At 37.1% G+C, this 14,373-nt stretch overlaps 1 protein-coding gene across 1 annotated transcript in view; it reads right to left on the minus strand.

Moving 5' to 3' along the window:
• The window catches only part of LOC145767602 (vacuolar protein sorting-associated protein 33A-like), a 212,535-nt gene extending 199,283 nt beyond the window's left edge, over positions 1 to 13,252 (minus strand). The window contains exon 1 of the mRNA XM_082579455.1: positions 13,120 to 13,252. Coding sequence (XP_082435581.1) covers positions 13,120 to 13,236 — 117 coding nt within the window. The 5' untranslated portion in view covers positions 13,237 to 13,252. The remainder of the gene's footprint in view (positions 1 to 13,119) is intronic.
• Between the last annotated feature and the right edge of the window lie 1,121 nt (positions 13,253 to 14,373).

Here is a 14,373-nt window from a genome sequence, read left to right on the forward strand (position 1 = left end):
GTGAAGCTGCTTAAACCGGCAATGCTTTTCACATAAAATGTTATATTGAACAGAAAAATATATTGTTGTTTTATTGATTTATTATTGTTTTATTTGTTGTTAGTCCAGGTTTGCGTTGGTGAAAGCTTTGTCAATAAATTATTCAAGCTTCCGAACATTATTGGAAGTAATCCTACGGAAGTATCCCTACGTCGTAAATCATGGCAGATCCATAGTCTTTGCCTGTCCTTTTTTGGCTACGATAATAATATAATATTTTGTGTGAAAATCATTGCCGGTTCAAGCAGCTGCACCCATATATTTTTCTGTTTAATATAATATTTTGTGTGAAAAAGCATTGCCGTTTTAAGCAGCTTCACTCACGGAAGCCATGACATATTTTTCTGTTCAATTTAACATTTTGTGTGAAAAAGCATTGCCGGTTTAAGCAACTTCACTCACTGAAGCCATGACCAACAACGCACACGCATTAACAAAACAACATATTTTTCTGTTCAATATAATATTTTGTGTGAAAAGCATTGCCCTACGCCCCTACCTGCCAAGCTGATACAATCTGCAGACTTTACTAGGAATAGCACCTAAATGACCGGGCGCCACAGTGCTCCGCACCTAAATATCCAGACGCCACAGTGTGCGCGCCTATTAGACCAGCGCCTAACTGTCAGCGCCTAATAGACGTGGACCCATTATTAGCTGGGGATGCGCATTGCGCAGTCACAAAATACTTGAATAGAATCCAAGGCATATGTACAAAATAAGGTAATTAAAATTGTTCCAGGAGCATTTGAAATGAAAACGAAATTACTGCCACTCTATAACGGTACAAGATAATGGTATATACATATATGTGCACTCTGGTTTTTTTTTTCGCTGAGACTTTTCGGTCATTTGTCCGAAATGACTTGAAAAAATTCGGTCATTTTTTATTTATTTCGATCATTTTTTCTGATGAAAATATTTCCTTTGAAGTAGCTGATACAAACGAAAATTTGCACTTCCTGACTAGCTACAACATTAAGTTTCGCTGAGAAACGTTGTCGTGTTTTATCTGAGAAAAGTTAGAACAGACAAACGTTACTTTCAGTCTTCGAAATTAACATATTTTTATTTTTGCAAAAACATTGTCAAGGTCAAACGGCAAAAGTTGAAATTGCCTCGGCAATTGCATGTAAACGTTTATTACGAAAAAATTGTACCAAAACATGTAAAGCGAAAAGCAAAATATATACTAGAGTAGTCTATCACGACCGCACTGTTTGATTTGTTGTGATGTAATATAATACCAAAAACTAGCGATACAGCGAGCAACGCGATACGCACGCTGTTAAGTAATAAACGTTATGTAACTGACGGGGGGAAAGTAAGTTAATTTTGGGTTGATTTAATGTTCGAGGCAACACAAATTGATTTAATTTTCCCGGCGGGTTATATTGCGTAACAACAGTACCCAATAAGAAATTTACGTTTGTTTTATATTAATTCGACATCTAGTGGCGTTGAATTATCATAAAATAACGTTAATTGCTCAACCAGGTACCAGTAACAAATTAATAGCTTCCTGCGAAAAGATTGCCTCGATTTACGTTTACACTAACATAATTTCGGCACAATTGAGATACTGCGAGCAACACAAAGTCGCGAGGCGCGATAAGGAGTAGATGCTTAGACTAATTTGACGTCTACCATCGTTGAATCAATGCAAATAGGATGATATTTTTATGAAAGATTCAATTCTCTCAGCTGGGCACGTGTCTAAGCGCCGGCGAAGTAGGAAGTAACCTAAATAAAACATCCAGCAATAGTAAGAGTCTGGTGTAGTCCAAGAAAATTATTTTTTTTTTGTAATCTTTTAGTCCTTACAAGCGCTCCTGTGGCCTCAGCATTTTTATTGCCAACGCTAATGCGCCATTTACGCATCTGCGTCGGCAATCAGCTCGGCAAGTGCCGATTGCCCACGCTAATTTCGAAGACTGACTTCTGTATTTGCGTTATCACATACAATAAGACATTGGATCAACGTTTAAACACTAAGTCTACGTCTTGTATTTCCGATTGACAAGAAATCGTACAGTGGCGCAAGAAGCTTCTTTGCAATCACTGAAATCGATTTGAGCGCGTACGTATTTTTTCGGACATTTTGACCGAATTGACTATATTTTTTTCGAACATTGTGCTAAAAAATCGGTCAATGACCGATAAATGACCGAAAAAAAAAACCCAGTGTGTACTAAATGTAAATTCCACTTATAAACTAGAAATAAGCAAATTTATGTTCAAATTCTATAATACCAAACTACCGGAAAACTTCAAAACTTTCTTCACACATGTATCAGCTATACCAAAAATGGGCAAACTACGGCACGCAAGCAAATCCAGCCCATTGCATTTTATTTTATCTGGCTCAACTGATATTGACGGAAATGAATGCTTTTATATAATTCATTACCATACTATTTTTCTAATGCACACACAATCATTCAAACCTGGTAGCCTACTGCATTTTGAGAAAGCAGTGCTGCCAGACCTAAATTTTTGGGAGTTGATAAAGATATTTAGGGTCGAATGCACCAACAGTGATTAAACTGTATTTAACTTAATCATGAATTAAACTACAATTAAGTGAGACTTTCGTATGCACCAACACCAAGGGCTATTTAAACCATGATTAAACTGTGATTAACTAGGCAAGTTAAGTAACAGAGTTAATACAGCTCCAGAGTAGGTTTAAAGCTTGATTAACTTTCCAGCAAAGGTTTCTAGTACTGGTATTGTATTAGTTCTTGGTAATTGCAACATCAGGCTGCACCTTTTGAACTATGGAAGGTGTGATAGGATTAGAATGACCAAAATGTAATTGTAAAGGTTCTTCACTTTTCATGGACAGCAACTGATTTATAATTGTATATAAAATAGTTGAGGTTATGGGTTGCTTACCAAAATTTGGTTATTGTAGCCAGGGGTGCTGGAACAATTTTCGACTGGGAGGGTGCAGGATTATGAAAAAAGGGCATTTTTGTTGCTGAAAGGCCAATTCTTTTAAAAGTTTTAAGATAAGATATAGCGATAATGCTCATCTATCAGCTCACTATTGAGTAATGAACAAGTGTCCGGTATACAAAGAAAGGCATCATGCTTTGTTATAATGATGTAACCTACTGTGTTGCAGAATTTTGTGCCGTGAATATTATTTTGAGGCAAAATGAAAGATTATAATTAGGCTAAAAGCGAATAGCAGAAATTGTTATATTGCAATATGTGCAGTAGCTTACCGGCACCCCTGATTGTAGCATATGCGCTGTTACTGATGGCTTGATACCTGTAATACACTGTCCCAGGCCTATAACAAATTTTTTAACATGCTGTTTTCGAATAAGGACCTTCTGCTGATCCTTCTTTTAGGGTGAAACAGGCTGTAGAGGTTTTAGAGAGTATGATACCGTAATAACTATATTTGATATATACATGTGGCTGTCCATATTTTAGCATTTAATGATATGTTATATAGAACTATTTCTATGGTAGGAATTGTTGTACAACATAGATACTACTTTTAGACCCCTTTCTAGGGATGTTCCAGAATACATTGTCCCAGGCCTATTAAAAATTGTATGACAAGCTGTTTGAACATATATATATTTATATAAATCAAATGTAGTTATTACTATCTGAAGCCTTTACAAATTGTTTCACCTAACGGATCATCAGAAGGTCTTATTCAAATAGAATCTATTATTAAAATAGATTCTATTTGAATAAGACCTTCTGATGATCCGTTAGGTGAAACAATTTGTAAAGGCTTCAGATAGTAATAACTACATTTGATTTAATTCGCTCTGCTTTGCCTTTTTGCTTGGCATTGAGCACTTTTTGTAGTATTAATAGTTTTCATTGTTTTTTTATATATTTATATATGTGACTGTTCATATTTTGGTATTTCATGACATATAGAACTATTTTTATGTTAGGAGTTGTTGTACACCATACATACTTGATACTCATACTACATCAGGCCTCGAAATTCACGGCGGACACGGCGGTCATGTCCGCCGTCACAGCATGTGATGTCCGCGGCAAGTACCATCTAGATCGGTCATATTTGTCCGCCGAGAAATAGCGATACAAATCGTCATTGCATAGCACGAATAATTGTTGCAAATATATGTATAATTTCCCGCGCATTCTAGCGCGCAACTAGAAAATGTGAATACTGTATCCCTTAGCTTCTATTCAAGCAGGAAAACTTTCGATTTTTACGTTGCTTCAACGATTGGTGACAATAAAATAGCGTAACAAAGGTGAATTCTTCGCTAAGAACCGATGGGAATACCGGTACTTTTACACTAATCCCACGCAACCTAGTTCAAGTCTTACGTCACAATGTCTGGCTTTGATCTCCGAGCGATGTTGATAAAGCAAGGTTGGTTACAAAATTAGATTGCACGAGTAGGCTATTATAGCAAGATGCAGCAAAATTTGTTACGTTTTAGTATTACAATAAGAAAGAAAAGACCCAGGGAAAATTCACTTTCGTTCACATGACACGCAAAAATAAACCTAAAGAAAAAAGCCTAGTGAACTTTGCACAGCAGAAAATAGTGGCGTTCGCGTAGAAGTTTTCCGACTCGTGCCCAGAGGATTGTGATGCAAAAAGCCACGCGACCTCGTTTGGGTGGAAGTTAACCAGTTATACAGCGAATTAAGCAGCCACACGGCGCTTTGACTCTTCAAGCGCACGTCGTTGGTCAGATGAAAGCCTTTCAGACTGACTTCGCTGGATTTTAAAAAAGCCTTCTAAACCGTAGCTATAGTTCTCAAATGCCGAAGAATTATCAAGATTATGTGATTAAGCATGACAATCGACGCTAAAACTGGTGTGTCCGCCGCGAGACTTAATTTGTCCGCCGAGATAGCTGCTCAGACCGGACACGTTTGTCGGCCGTCAACAAAAACGAATTTCGAGGCCTGTACATTGTCCATTCCTAACCCTTTTGCTTGTCATCAATGTTTACCTAATCACAGTGACCATGCACACCTATCACTTTGTATTTTCATTACATGTATGGAATTTATGAATACCAGTGTGTACAATTAGATACAAAAATAGTAATAACAACATGGTTAATGCAGTGAATGTAGTGGATTGTGCTGAACTTGATGCTGAAGACCTCCTAAAGCGAAGTTTGGAAGCAAAGGTTTCGGTGCTTGCGAATTCCTCTCTGAACTAAACTGGACAACACCCCTCCCATTATAGTCGCAACTGCTTGTTTGCATAATTTTGCTGTTCGCCGTGGTGAATTTGTGGATTTTGAAGAATCTTTATCTCACGCCAACTCCAGCATAAGGAGCCAACAGCAACCCATGTCCACAGTTGGTGGAAACGCAATGAGACGGCAAATTATCAATCAATACTTCTAAAGTAATCCGGTCTTGAAACTCATACACCAATCTTGTCACCAGGAGGACATGGGTTGTCAATATTTTTAAACTAAAGTAATGTTTTTAGCATAATCGATTGATTTTCACCCAGTGCTGTAAACGAGCCGGTTGCTGTTTTCTTTCATTGTACACCTGATGAGGGATCTGTGAGTAAATACTCAGCCAGCAAATAATTTTTTTACATTGATTCAACATTTACAGACGTTGAATCAATGTAAATAGTGGTTGATTTGCTGGCAGGGTAGTATCCTGAGGTACGGTACTAGTTTTTTCTGTCTGTTTTAATGAAGTTATGAAACCATGGCTACAGCTACCTGGTGTGTTTATTTCTAAATTGTTCTGTAAGAATAACAATTACGAACAGCGAAAAGTTACAACCATTCAATTGTACATATACAAAATGTTATCACTAGGGCGATTTTTTGTAACCAAAATTACTTCAATTTTGCAAAAAAGTCACCAAAAAGTAACTTTATTCAACGAAAACAAGAAAGCGAAAGAAATGGCAGCAATTCTACATAAAAAAGCATCTAAATTAGTTTCAATTTGTACTCAAATCAGAATTACACATTCAAATTACACAATGTAATGTTTTACATTCTCTGGGAAGAAGTTTCTGTCAATCGAACACTTTATACAACTTAGCTGTTGCAGGGAAAACAGCAGGAAAAAACAAACAATTTAGCTGTTGCAGGGAAAACAATTGGTTAAATATAGTTAACACAATTTGTTTGATCGCAAAAGTTTATTAACGAGTTTTCGGTAATACACGTGATACGAACAAGCATGGGCTCGTGCATACCTAAAATCCATACCATAGTAGAAGATATATTAAAAGTCTTGGCATTACATAAAATGTAAATTCATCTCTCCAGTAGCAATAAAAGATATACAAATAGGAGAATTAGGCAAAAAAGTATGCAAAATAAAGTGACCTAACAAATGAAAAGTAATCTAAAAACACAAAAAGTGACTTTTGGTAACTTTATAGCATCTTAAACATTGACTCCACACAACCATGAAATTTTGGTTACACATTTCTTTTGTTAATTGGTACAACTATAAAAAAGTAACTTTGGTTACAAAAATCGCCCTAGTTATCACATAAATACTTAAACAGAGTAGCAAAGCTCAAATTTGTTATTTCTTACATTGCTCGATTTGTGCCTGTATCAGTTGTTCAGCTAATTCAAATTTTCTTTTTTGGTGTCATTACTCTTTTGGGGTGGACCACCGCCAGTGGTGAAGTGTTCTTGGCGGGCCAAAGAGACCCTTTTTTTTGCCGGAGCCTTCATGTTTGTCCACAACCTTCGAAGCGTACCCTCTTCTCTAACTGCGAAGGTTGAGGCACCATTAAAATCTTTGGTGAGTTCCCGCCAGGCATCATTTTTGTTGTGTATAGTCAGGGCTGCGATTTTTTCTTTCTTGTCGAACGACCAAAAATTCTGCGTTTGTTTGTCGAATAGTAATATGACGTCACAGGAGTCAGATTATAAGCGTTTGGCCGCGAGTTACCGCACAAGTTGTGTGGTATCAGAGTCACTTACTTAAGCTTTTGATCGCACGCTGGTTGAGTGATTGCAAAGGAGTATCAAGCGCTAAGTTATGTACCTACCGGACATGTATACAGCCCTCGAAATTAGCTTGTATCTACGACGGCAAAAACATTGCCGTCGCCAAATCAACAAACCTTGGATTACGGCGGCAATTGCCGTATGCTTTAGTGTTTAATCAAACGAAATTTTATGCGTTTCTTCATCGCGTGTCACACGGCGGTAGCCCAGAGCATCACGCAAGCTATTTTATGCGCTGACAATGCTCTTGTGAACTGTAAAAAGTTTGCAACCTTATAAATACCGGCTTATTGTTACGCAAAAGTTATTTTTTCATCGAATGCTTATTGTTAACCGATGTCATTGCGAATATAAATTATAGTGAAAGAAGATACAGTTAAAAAGTAGAATTTACCTGCTATAGATTATCAAACAGAAGGAAAACTTAGTGAGGTATTTTGCAAAATTTGTAAAGAATTTTATGACGGAAACAAATTGGAATTAGAAAAGCTAAGGGGTCAAGTTAAAAAAGTAGTACAAAATTTGATAAATGGTTCTTGGGCAGTAAAGTAATGCTTTCGATCATATGGCATCGCGCGTTCATGAACGGGCAGTTTTGCGTCTTCAAGTATTCTAGTGACGAAGCGACAACCTCATCCTCCGATACAGTATCTGATAATTCCGATTCTGACAGCTAGTTCTTTATCAAACAGACTCGTGTTTGCTCGCAGTGTCCCAATTGTGCCGAAATTATGTTAGTGTAAACGTCAATCGAGGCAATCATCTCGCAGTGAGCTATTAATTTGTTACCGGTACCTGGTTGAACAATTAACGTATTTTTATGATAATTCAATTCAACGTCGCTAGATGTCGAATTAATGTAAAACAAACGTAAATTTCTTCTTGGGCAGTGATACGCAGGCATCAAAATTTGTTATTTTTGCATTGACTTCACGTCTGTAGACGTTGAATCAATGTAATATGATGATTTTTGCTGTCTGGGTAGCCTATGCAATATAACCCTCCAGGAAATTTAAATCGATTTGTGCTGTTAACTTACTTTAAAGGTAACCCAAAATTAACTTACTTTTCCTCCCTGAGTTATTTAAGGTGAATTAACGTAACAGCGTGCGTATCGCTACTTTTGGTATTATTACATCACAACAAATCAAACAGTGCGGTCGTGATAGACTACTCTAGTATATTTTTCGCTTCTCGTTTTTTTGATTCAACGTCTACAGACATTGAATCAATGTAAAAACGACGGGTTTTGCTAGCTAGGTTGTGTGCTTTTGTGAATGCAAGTGCAAAATCGCCCATTACGTAATCACAGAAACCCTTTTAGTGGAAGGAATTCGAGTTGCAACCGTGTTTATCTGTCTACTATTCTTTATTCACATTGCAAAAAATTCTCCATTCTTGGAACAACAAGTGCATAAGTCAGACATAAATACAAACTTGCATAGACGTTGACAAGTAAAAGTAGCCTACTTCGAAGAAAGTTAGAAACCCGTTGTGTTGAATAGCACGAAACGTGTGTTGCAAAATATTTGATGCCAGGCGTTAGAACTTCGATCAAAGCATTTTCCCGCAGTGTTCAAAACGTTCCTTTCGATAAAAATAGCGGCTTTTTTCATCTGTATTTCTGAACGTCTGGTCGGAAACTAGGCTGTTTTCTACATGTGAAAAACTTTCATAGCAAGAATCTAACAGTCATTTTACCAGAGCAATATTGTTAATTAGCTCAAACTGCGAAATACAAACTGGCATAGACGTTGACAACTCAACGTAGCCTAGGTTATTTCATCTATAAAAGAAACCCGTTGTGTCGAATAGCACGAAACGTGTGTTGCAAAATGTTTGATGCCAGGCGTTGGAACTTCGATCAAAGCATTCTCCCGCAGTGTTCAAAATGGCGGCGCTGACGCCTTGGGAGTTTCTCGTGTGAAGCGTCGCTTTTAGACCTTGCTTTGAAGTACCTGGCGAAGGAAAGTTTACGTAAGTCAGCACTCTTATGATTGGATCACGTGATGCCCCCCCCCCCCCCCGATTGTTTCTCGACCTGACGATGTTTAGTCCTCTCTCAGTTTTTTTTCCTTTTTATTTTCCTTTTTTTTCGTTTTTTTTTTTTTTTTCTGTAAGGCACAGCGTTTGTCGAATAGTGATGGCGCGTGTCGAGTGACCTCGTCACCGAAAAAGGCAAAAATCGCAGCCCTGTGTATAGTCACACCATCAGTCTTCTTGCATTCAGTAATATTGCGATATATTGCAATGCAAGTGAGAAACAGGTATTTTTCGTGTGGAGAAAAATTTTGCAATCGTTGTTTTGACATTTTATAAATGAATTAAATTTAACAGTCAAGAAAAAATTGTGAAATATTAATCCTACACTGAAATACAAAACAGTAAAATAATGTAGTCAAATTATTTCAGAAAAATTAACATTAGCCCAATGTTTATGAAAATAAATTTCTAGTTGGCAGTTGTGTCTTGATGAAAAGCATTCTATTACCTCCACCTTAACATCTAGCCGCCTGAGTGGTGAGAGCGTCTGCTTGATAACTGTATGGTTCCTTCGCTGCTTCCAGTCGTCTGTTGTGTTGCATGAGTAATCGCAGTGTACTGTATGTTGTCGCAATGGGCGTAAAATAAAACATGTTGTTTTTAACAAAGCCTGAGCACTATTGTAAACTGGTCTGGACAGTTTAGCACCCTGTAGTCTTGTAGTGGCATTGCCAGGAGTTCAAACAGCAAGGAGTTAATCCATGCAGATGGACCCCCTCCAGTGTGTTGACCTAGGCAACCCCAGTAACAGGTGGAGGCCTTCCTCAGAAAATTTTGAAAAAATTACATTAAATTTAGTTCATTCTGAGTATTTCGAGCACAAAATGGTCAAAAACAAGATAAACCTCTTTCAAAATGCAATGGTTTCTATCAGGGCCATTGAGAGAACATTTCGGGCCCGATACCAAGCAAAAATCCGGGCCCCTAAAGTTTTGAAAAGCAAAGTGACCTTGCACAACCGTTGCTGACACTTGAAATGCCCTTTCACAACTTCTTAAAAAGCATGAGAAATGGTTTCTTGATATTATATTGTCATAACACCTCTCCTACCCCCGGTTAGAAAACACTGTGGAATTGTCTCAAAGATTCACTTTCAAATTTCTGATGAACAACCTTGTAGCCTAACTGCATCTGCTAAATTCAGCTGATTTCAGGCTGCTTCTGCAATGTAGTGAAAGGTAGGGGAGATGTTCCACCAACGGACAGGGTACGACCAACGGACCACCCTTCTATTTCTTAAAATAAAAGTTGGAAGCACGAAAAATGTTATTGTGGTATCAAGATTAACCTTTTTGGGTTTGGAAATCTTCCTTGCGGGGACCTGTGATTTTTTTTCATATTGTTATGAAGGAAAGTATGTTTTACAAGGTAGACAGTAAATTTTGAACATTTTTTTTCTGCAATTTTTTTCACCCATCGGTTTATTTTTTCAAGACTATTTTTTGTTTGCTGATTGCTTATTCATTGATTAATGAAATTGCAATGAGTTAAATGTTTAAATTTTATCCATCATTAAACTAGGTCATAAAATCCAAGAACTATCATGTATCTGACCAACGGACCACCCACCTGTTTGACCAGTGGGTCACTAGCTAATTGTTCAACAACGTCTTTCTTTATGTAGTCAGACTAAACATGTCAGAAATTAAAACAACTAGCAATAAAACAAGGTTGTTTACTTCTGAAAATCTCAACAAAGCTGTCGAAGATGTTTTGAAACAAAATATTTCTGTTCGAAACTCGGTGAAAAAATATGATATATCACGAACAACGTTGGCTCGTTATGTTAAAGAATGAATCAATGGATAGTGAGAAAACTACTGCACCAACACCCGTGGCATCTACAAAACACCTGTCTCATAGCCTATCTTACAGTTTTCTGCAACTTTAGAAAAATATGAGATTTAAAAAGAGTAAAATAAACACCAAAAACCCTTGAATCTCATATTATCAAATTGAATTGAATATGAAAATATGAAATGAAATTTCATAATAAAAGCATGTTTCTAGTGCTTGTTGCTTATGTTGTTGTGTTGTTTGTATGTTGTTCGTGTATTAAATAGTCCAAAATAAGCACCAGTGCATCAGCTTTTTGCCAAGTAGAAGTGACCCGTTGGTCGAATAGCAGTGGCCCGTTGGTGGTATAGGGGTTTGACCAACGGGGCACTTTTTATTATCATTTAAAAGTTATTTTTCGGCAGTTAGTAGTTGGAAAATTAAAAAACTTTTTTGGCTGAATATACCAGGGTATGTAACCTACTGTTATGCCAAAAAAGGAGGATGCATGACCTTTGTATGGAGAGAAAATAACAAATATGTGAAAAATGACCCGTTGGTGACACATCTCCCCTACGGCACACCAACTTCAGTAGTTAAAACCAGGGAGCACTTTAAAAAGGTGCTTCATTGGCACCTGACAAAAGGGCTGCTTAGTGCCTGGCTCACATATTACACCAGATATCATTTCGAGCAACTTTGTGAATACCGGTCCAGCTTACGTTTCTACCAAATAATTTATCAGCAAATGTAATGCTCTTTGCCATTGCTATGAACAAACAATGTATGTAGGCCTACCTTTTTCCACCACTGAACTGTACTGAACCCCATAACAAATCATAGAAATACTCATTGCTAGAGTTATGACTCAGCAAAAACCATCAACAGTCTGATTAAATCATTGATTAACTAATCATGCACAAAATTTTGTTGGTGCATACCAACAACGAATTAACTTTAATCACTGTTTAGTTAATCAATGATTAACTTTAATCATTGTTTAAGTTAATCAGTGTTGGTGCATTCGACCCTTAGTATATTAAAAGGCATATTAGCCACGAGTGCAACCTAATTCGTACCATGAACAATTCGTACAGTCAGTTCGTACCTTAAAAAGATCGAGAAAAAAAAGTTTAAAAAAGCCGAAGTTGCTGATCATCGGAGTTTCCGATAGAACAAAGCCGAAGTCGCTGACCGCAGTTTTCATTTTTCCGCAGTTTCCGCAAACATTTTAAAATTTCCGAAAATGATCCTAAGAGTTTGCCGAAGTCGCTGGGTTGGAGTTAGGAGTTAGGGTTGATCGGAGTTTCCGCAAACATTTTAAAATTTCTGGTAATCATCCTAAAAGTTTTTGCTTGTTTGCGAAAACCCCAATCCGGAGAGAAAAAGTTTAAAAAAAGCCGAAGTCGCTGATCATCGGAGTTTCCGATAGAACAAAGCCGAAGTCGCTGAACGCAGTTTCCGTTTATCCGCAGTTCCCGCAAACATTTTAAAATTTCCAGTAATGATCCTAAGAGTTTGCCGAAGTCGCTGGGTTAGGGTTAGTCGGAGTTTCCGCAAACATTTTAAAATTTCCGGTAGTCTAATCATCCTAAGAGTTTTTGTTTGTTTGCGGAAACTCCAATCAGCAACTTCGGCTTTTTTTAATTTTTTTTTTTATATTTTCAAGGTACGAACTGACGGTACGAATTGTTCATAGTACGAATTATGTTGCATCCATAAGCCACATTCAATTCGCTATGTTTAATTATAAAAACCGGCTCGGTGGCTTAGTGGTTAGTGCGCCCGCCTCTGAATCGGTAGGCATGGGTTCGATACCTTGTCGGGTCATACCAAAGGCTTTTTAAAAATGGTACTGAATCTAATTTCTGCTTGGCACTGAGTAATGGAGTGGATTCGGGTAATAATGTACTCAGTTGCGCCTCTATACGGCTGCATTGACACTGTCTGCTTTGTAAAGCGCTGAGGAGAAACGCATTCTGCGATGGATACAGCGCTATATAAAAACTAACATTATTATTATTATTATGAAATGAAAAAAGTCCAAGGATGCATTTTGACTGTTGAGAAATAGACGGGTGTCGTTGAAATATTATTTTAATATTAATGGTATCATAACTACATCAAGCACCGGGGAAATCATCAAACAGAGCAACAATTCAGAAAACAAAATTACAATAAAAATGTTAACTTTCTCTGAAATTAAGCCTGTCTGGCAGGCTAAGCGACATAAAAAGAAAACCATTTGCAAATGTTTCTGGACAAATATTTTCAACAACCTCCATACCTTGCTCCCTGTACATTTATCCAATAGATGAAGAAGTTCCTTTCTTGAGTCTTCTCTAATTAAACTAAAATTAACGCAACCAGACGATAAATGATTTGAATTCATATTCAGACCCATTACATTAAAATAACTATATTCTGTGGAGTAGGATTTAGGATAGAGGCTTGAGTGCAAGTTAGTGCAAGTATAGAATCCGCCACAGAGTTGCCAGACTAAAATTTGCAAAAAAGGCCAAACTCACCAAGAAAAAAGGCCAACTTGAGGCCAAATAGGTAGAAAAAAGGCCAAAAATAAGCCAAACTCAAACAAGGTAAAATAAGCATTGTAATCACGGTTTCCAGACTATGGAAAGGTCTTAATGCAAAATAATACAAAAAAAAAGACCAAAACAAGGAAAATATTAGATAAAAAAGGCTAAATGGATATTTACCTGTTTATATTAAAAATAATGAAATATACATATATATTTAACAAATTTACTTATATTTTATTGGATTATTGAAGAATTTCTTCTGAATAGTTGGTTTATTCATTTTCTGATGAAATATACAAATTCTCACTGTTGTGCAATTCAATCATATTTGGGGTGCACTTGAAGATTTTGCAACACATTTTTTGGTCCAACAGGTGAGAACGAATTCTTATGACAACTTCCAATAGTTGAATTTGTGTTCTGTTTCTAGGTTTTATTTTTACAGCAATAACTAGTGAAAATGTTACCATGATACTTCTTCACATTACCAATGTGATCAATTGAGCACGCTATGGTTAAACTAAGATCCATTTCTGCTATTTTTTCTGAATCAGTGACTTCATGGACAAATTTAGTGAGAGAACTTTAAGAGGAGTTTGGTAGCCTATTTTATTTAGGTGTGTTGATGACGTCATATCATTACGCAACACAATACCTGTCCAGAGATCAGTCACTTCGCCTTTTTCTATTCTATGACCACGTGAGCTAATCCGTTACCGCCATTATTGTGACACGCTATCATTCTGTTAATGAAGTGCTTCGTATCAACTACGTTCGCAATAAAGCTAGAGACATAATAAACATGGTGGCAGCGTAAGATTCTTGAACTCAGCCGTAGCGTCAGCAAATCGAAGACATACAGATAGAAGTGGCACTAAGGTTAAATTGAACCAGCGTCATAGACAGACAAGATGTCAGATCGCCAACATAGACTGCCCCCACCACTTGATCCACTGGACAGCAACCTTGCCGAGTCCTATCACCAATGGCGTGAAATGGTG

Source organism: Aplidium turbinatum, chromosome 3, assembly GCF_918807975.1.
Source record: "Aplidium turbinatum chromosome 3, kaAplTurb1.1, whole genome shotgun sequence".
In the NCBI taxonomy this organism is placed as follows: Eukaryota; Metazoa; Chordata; class Ascidiacea; order Aplousobranchia; family Polyclinidae; genus Aplidium; species Aplidium turbinatum.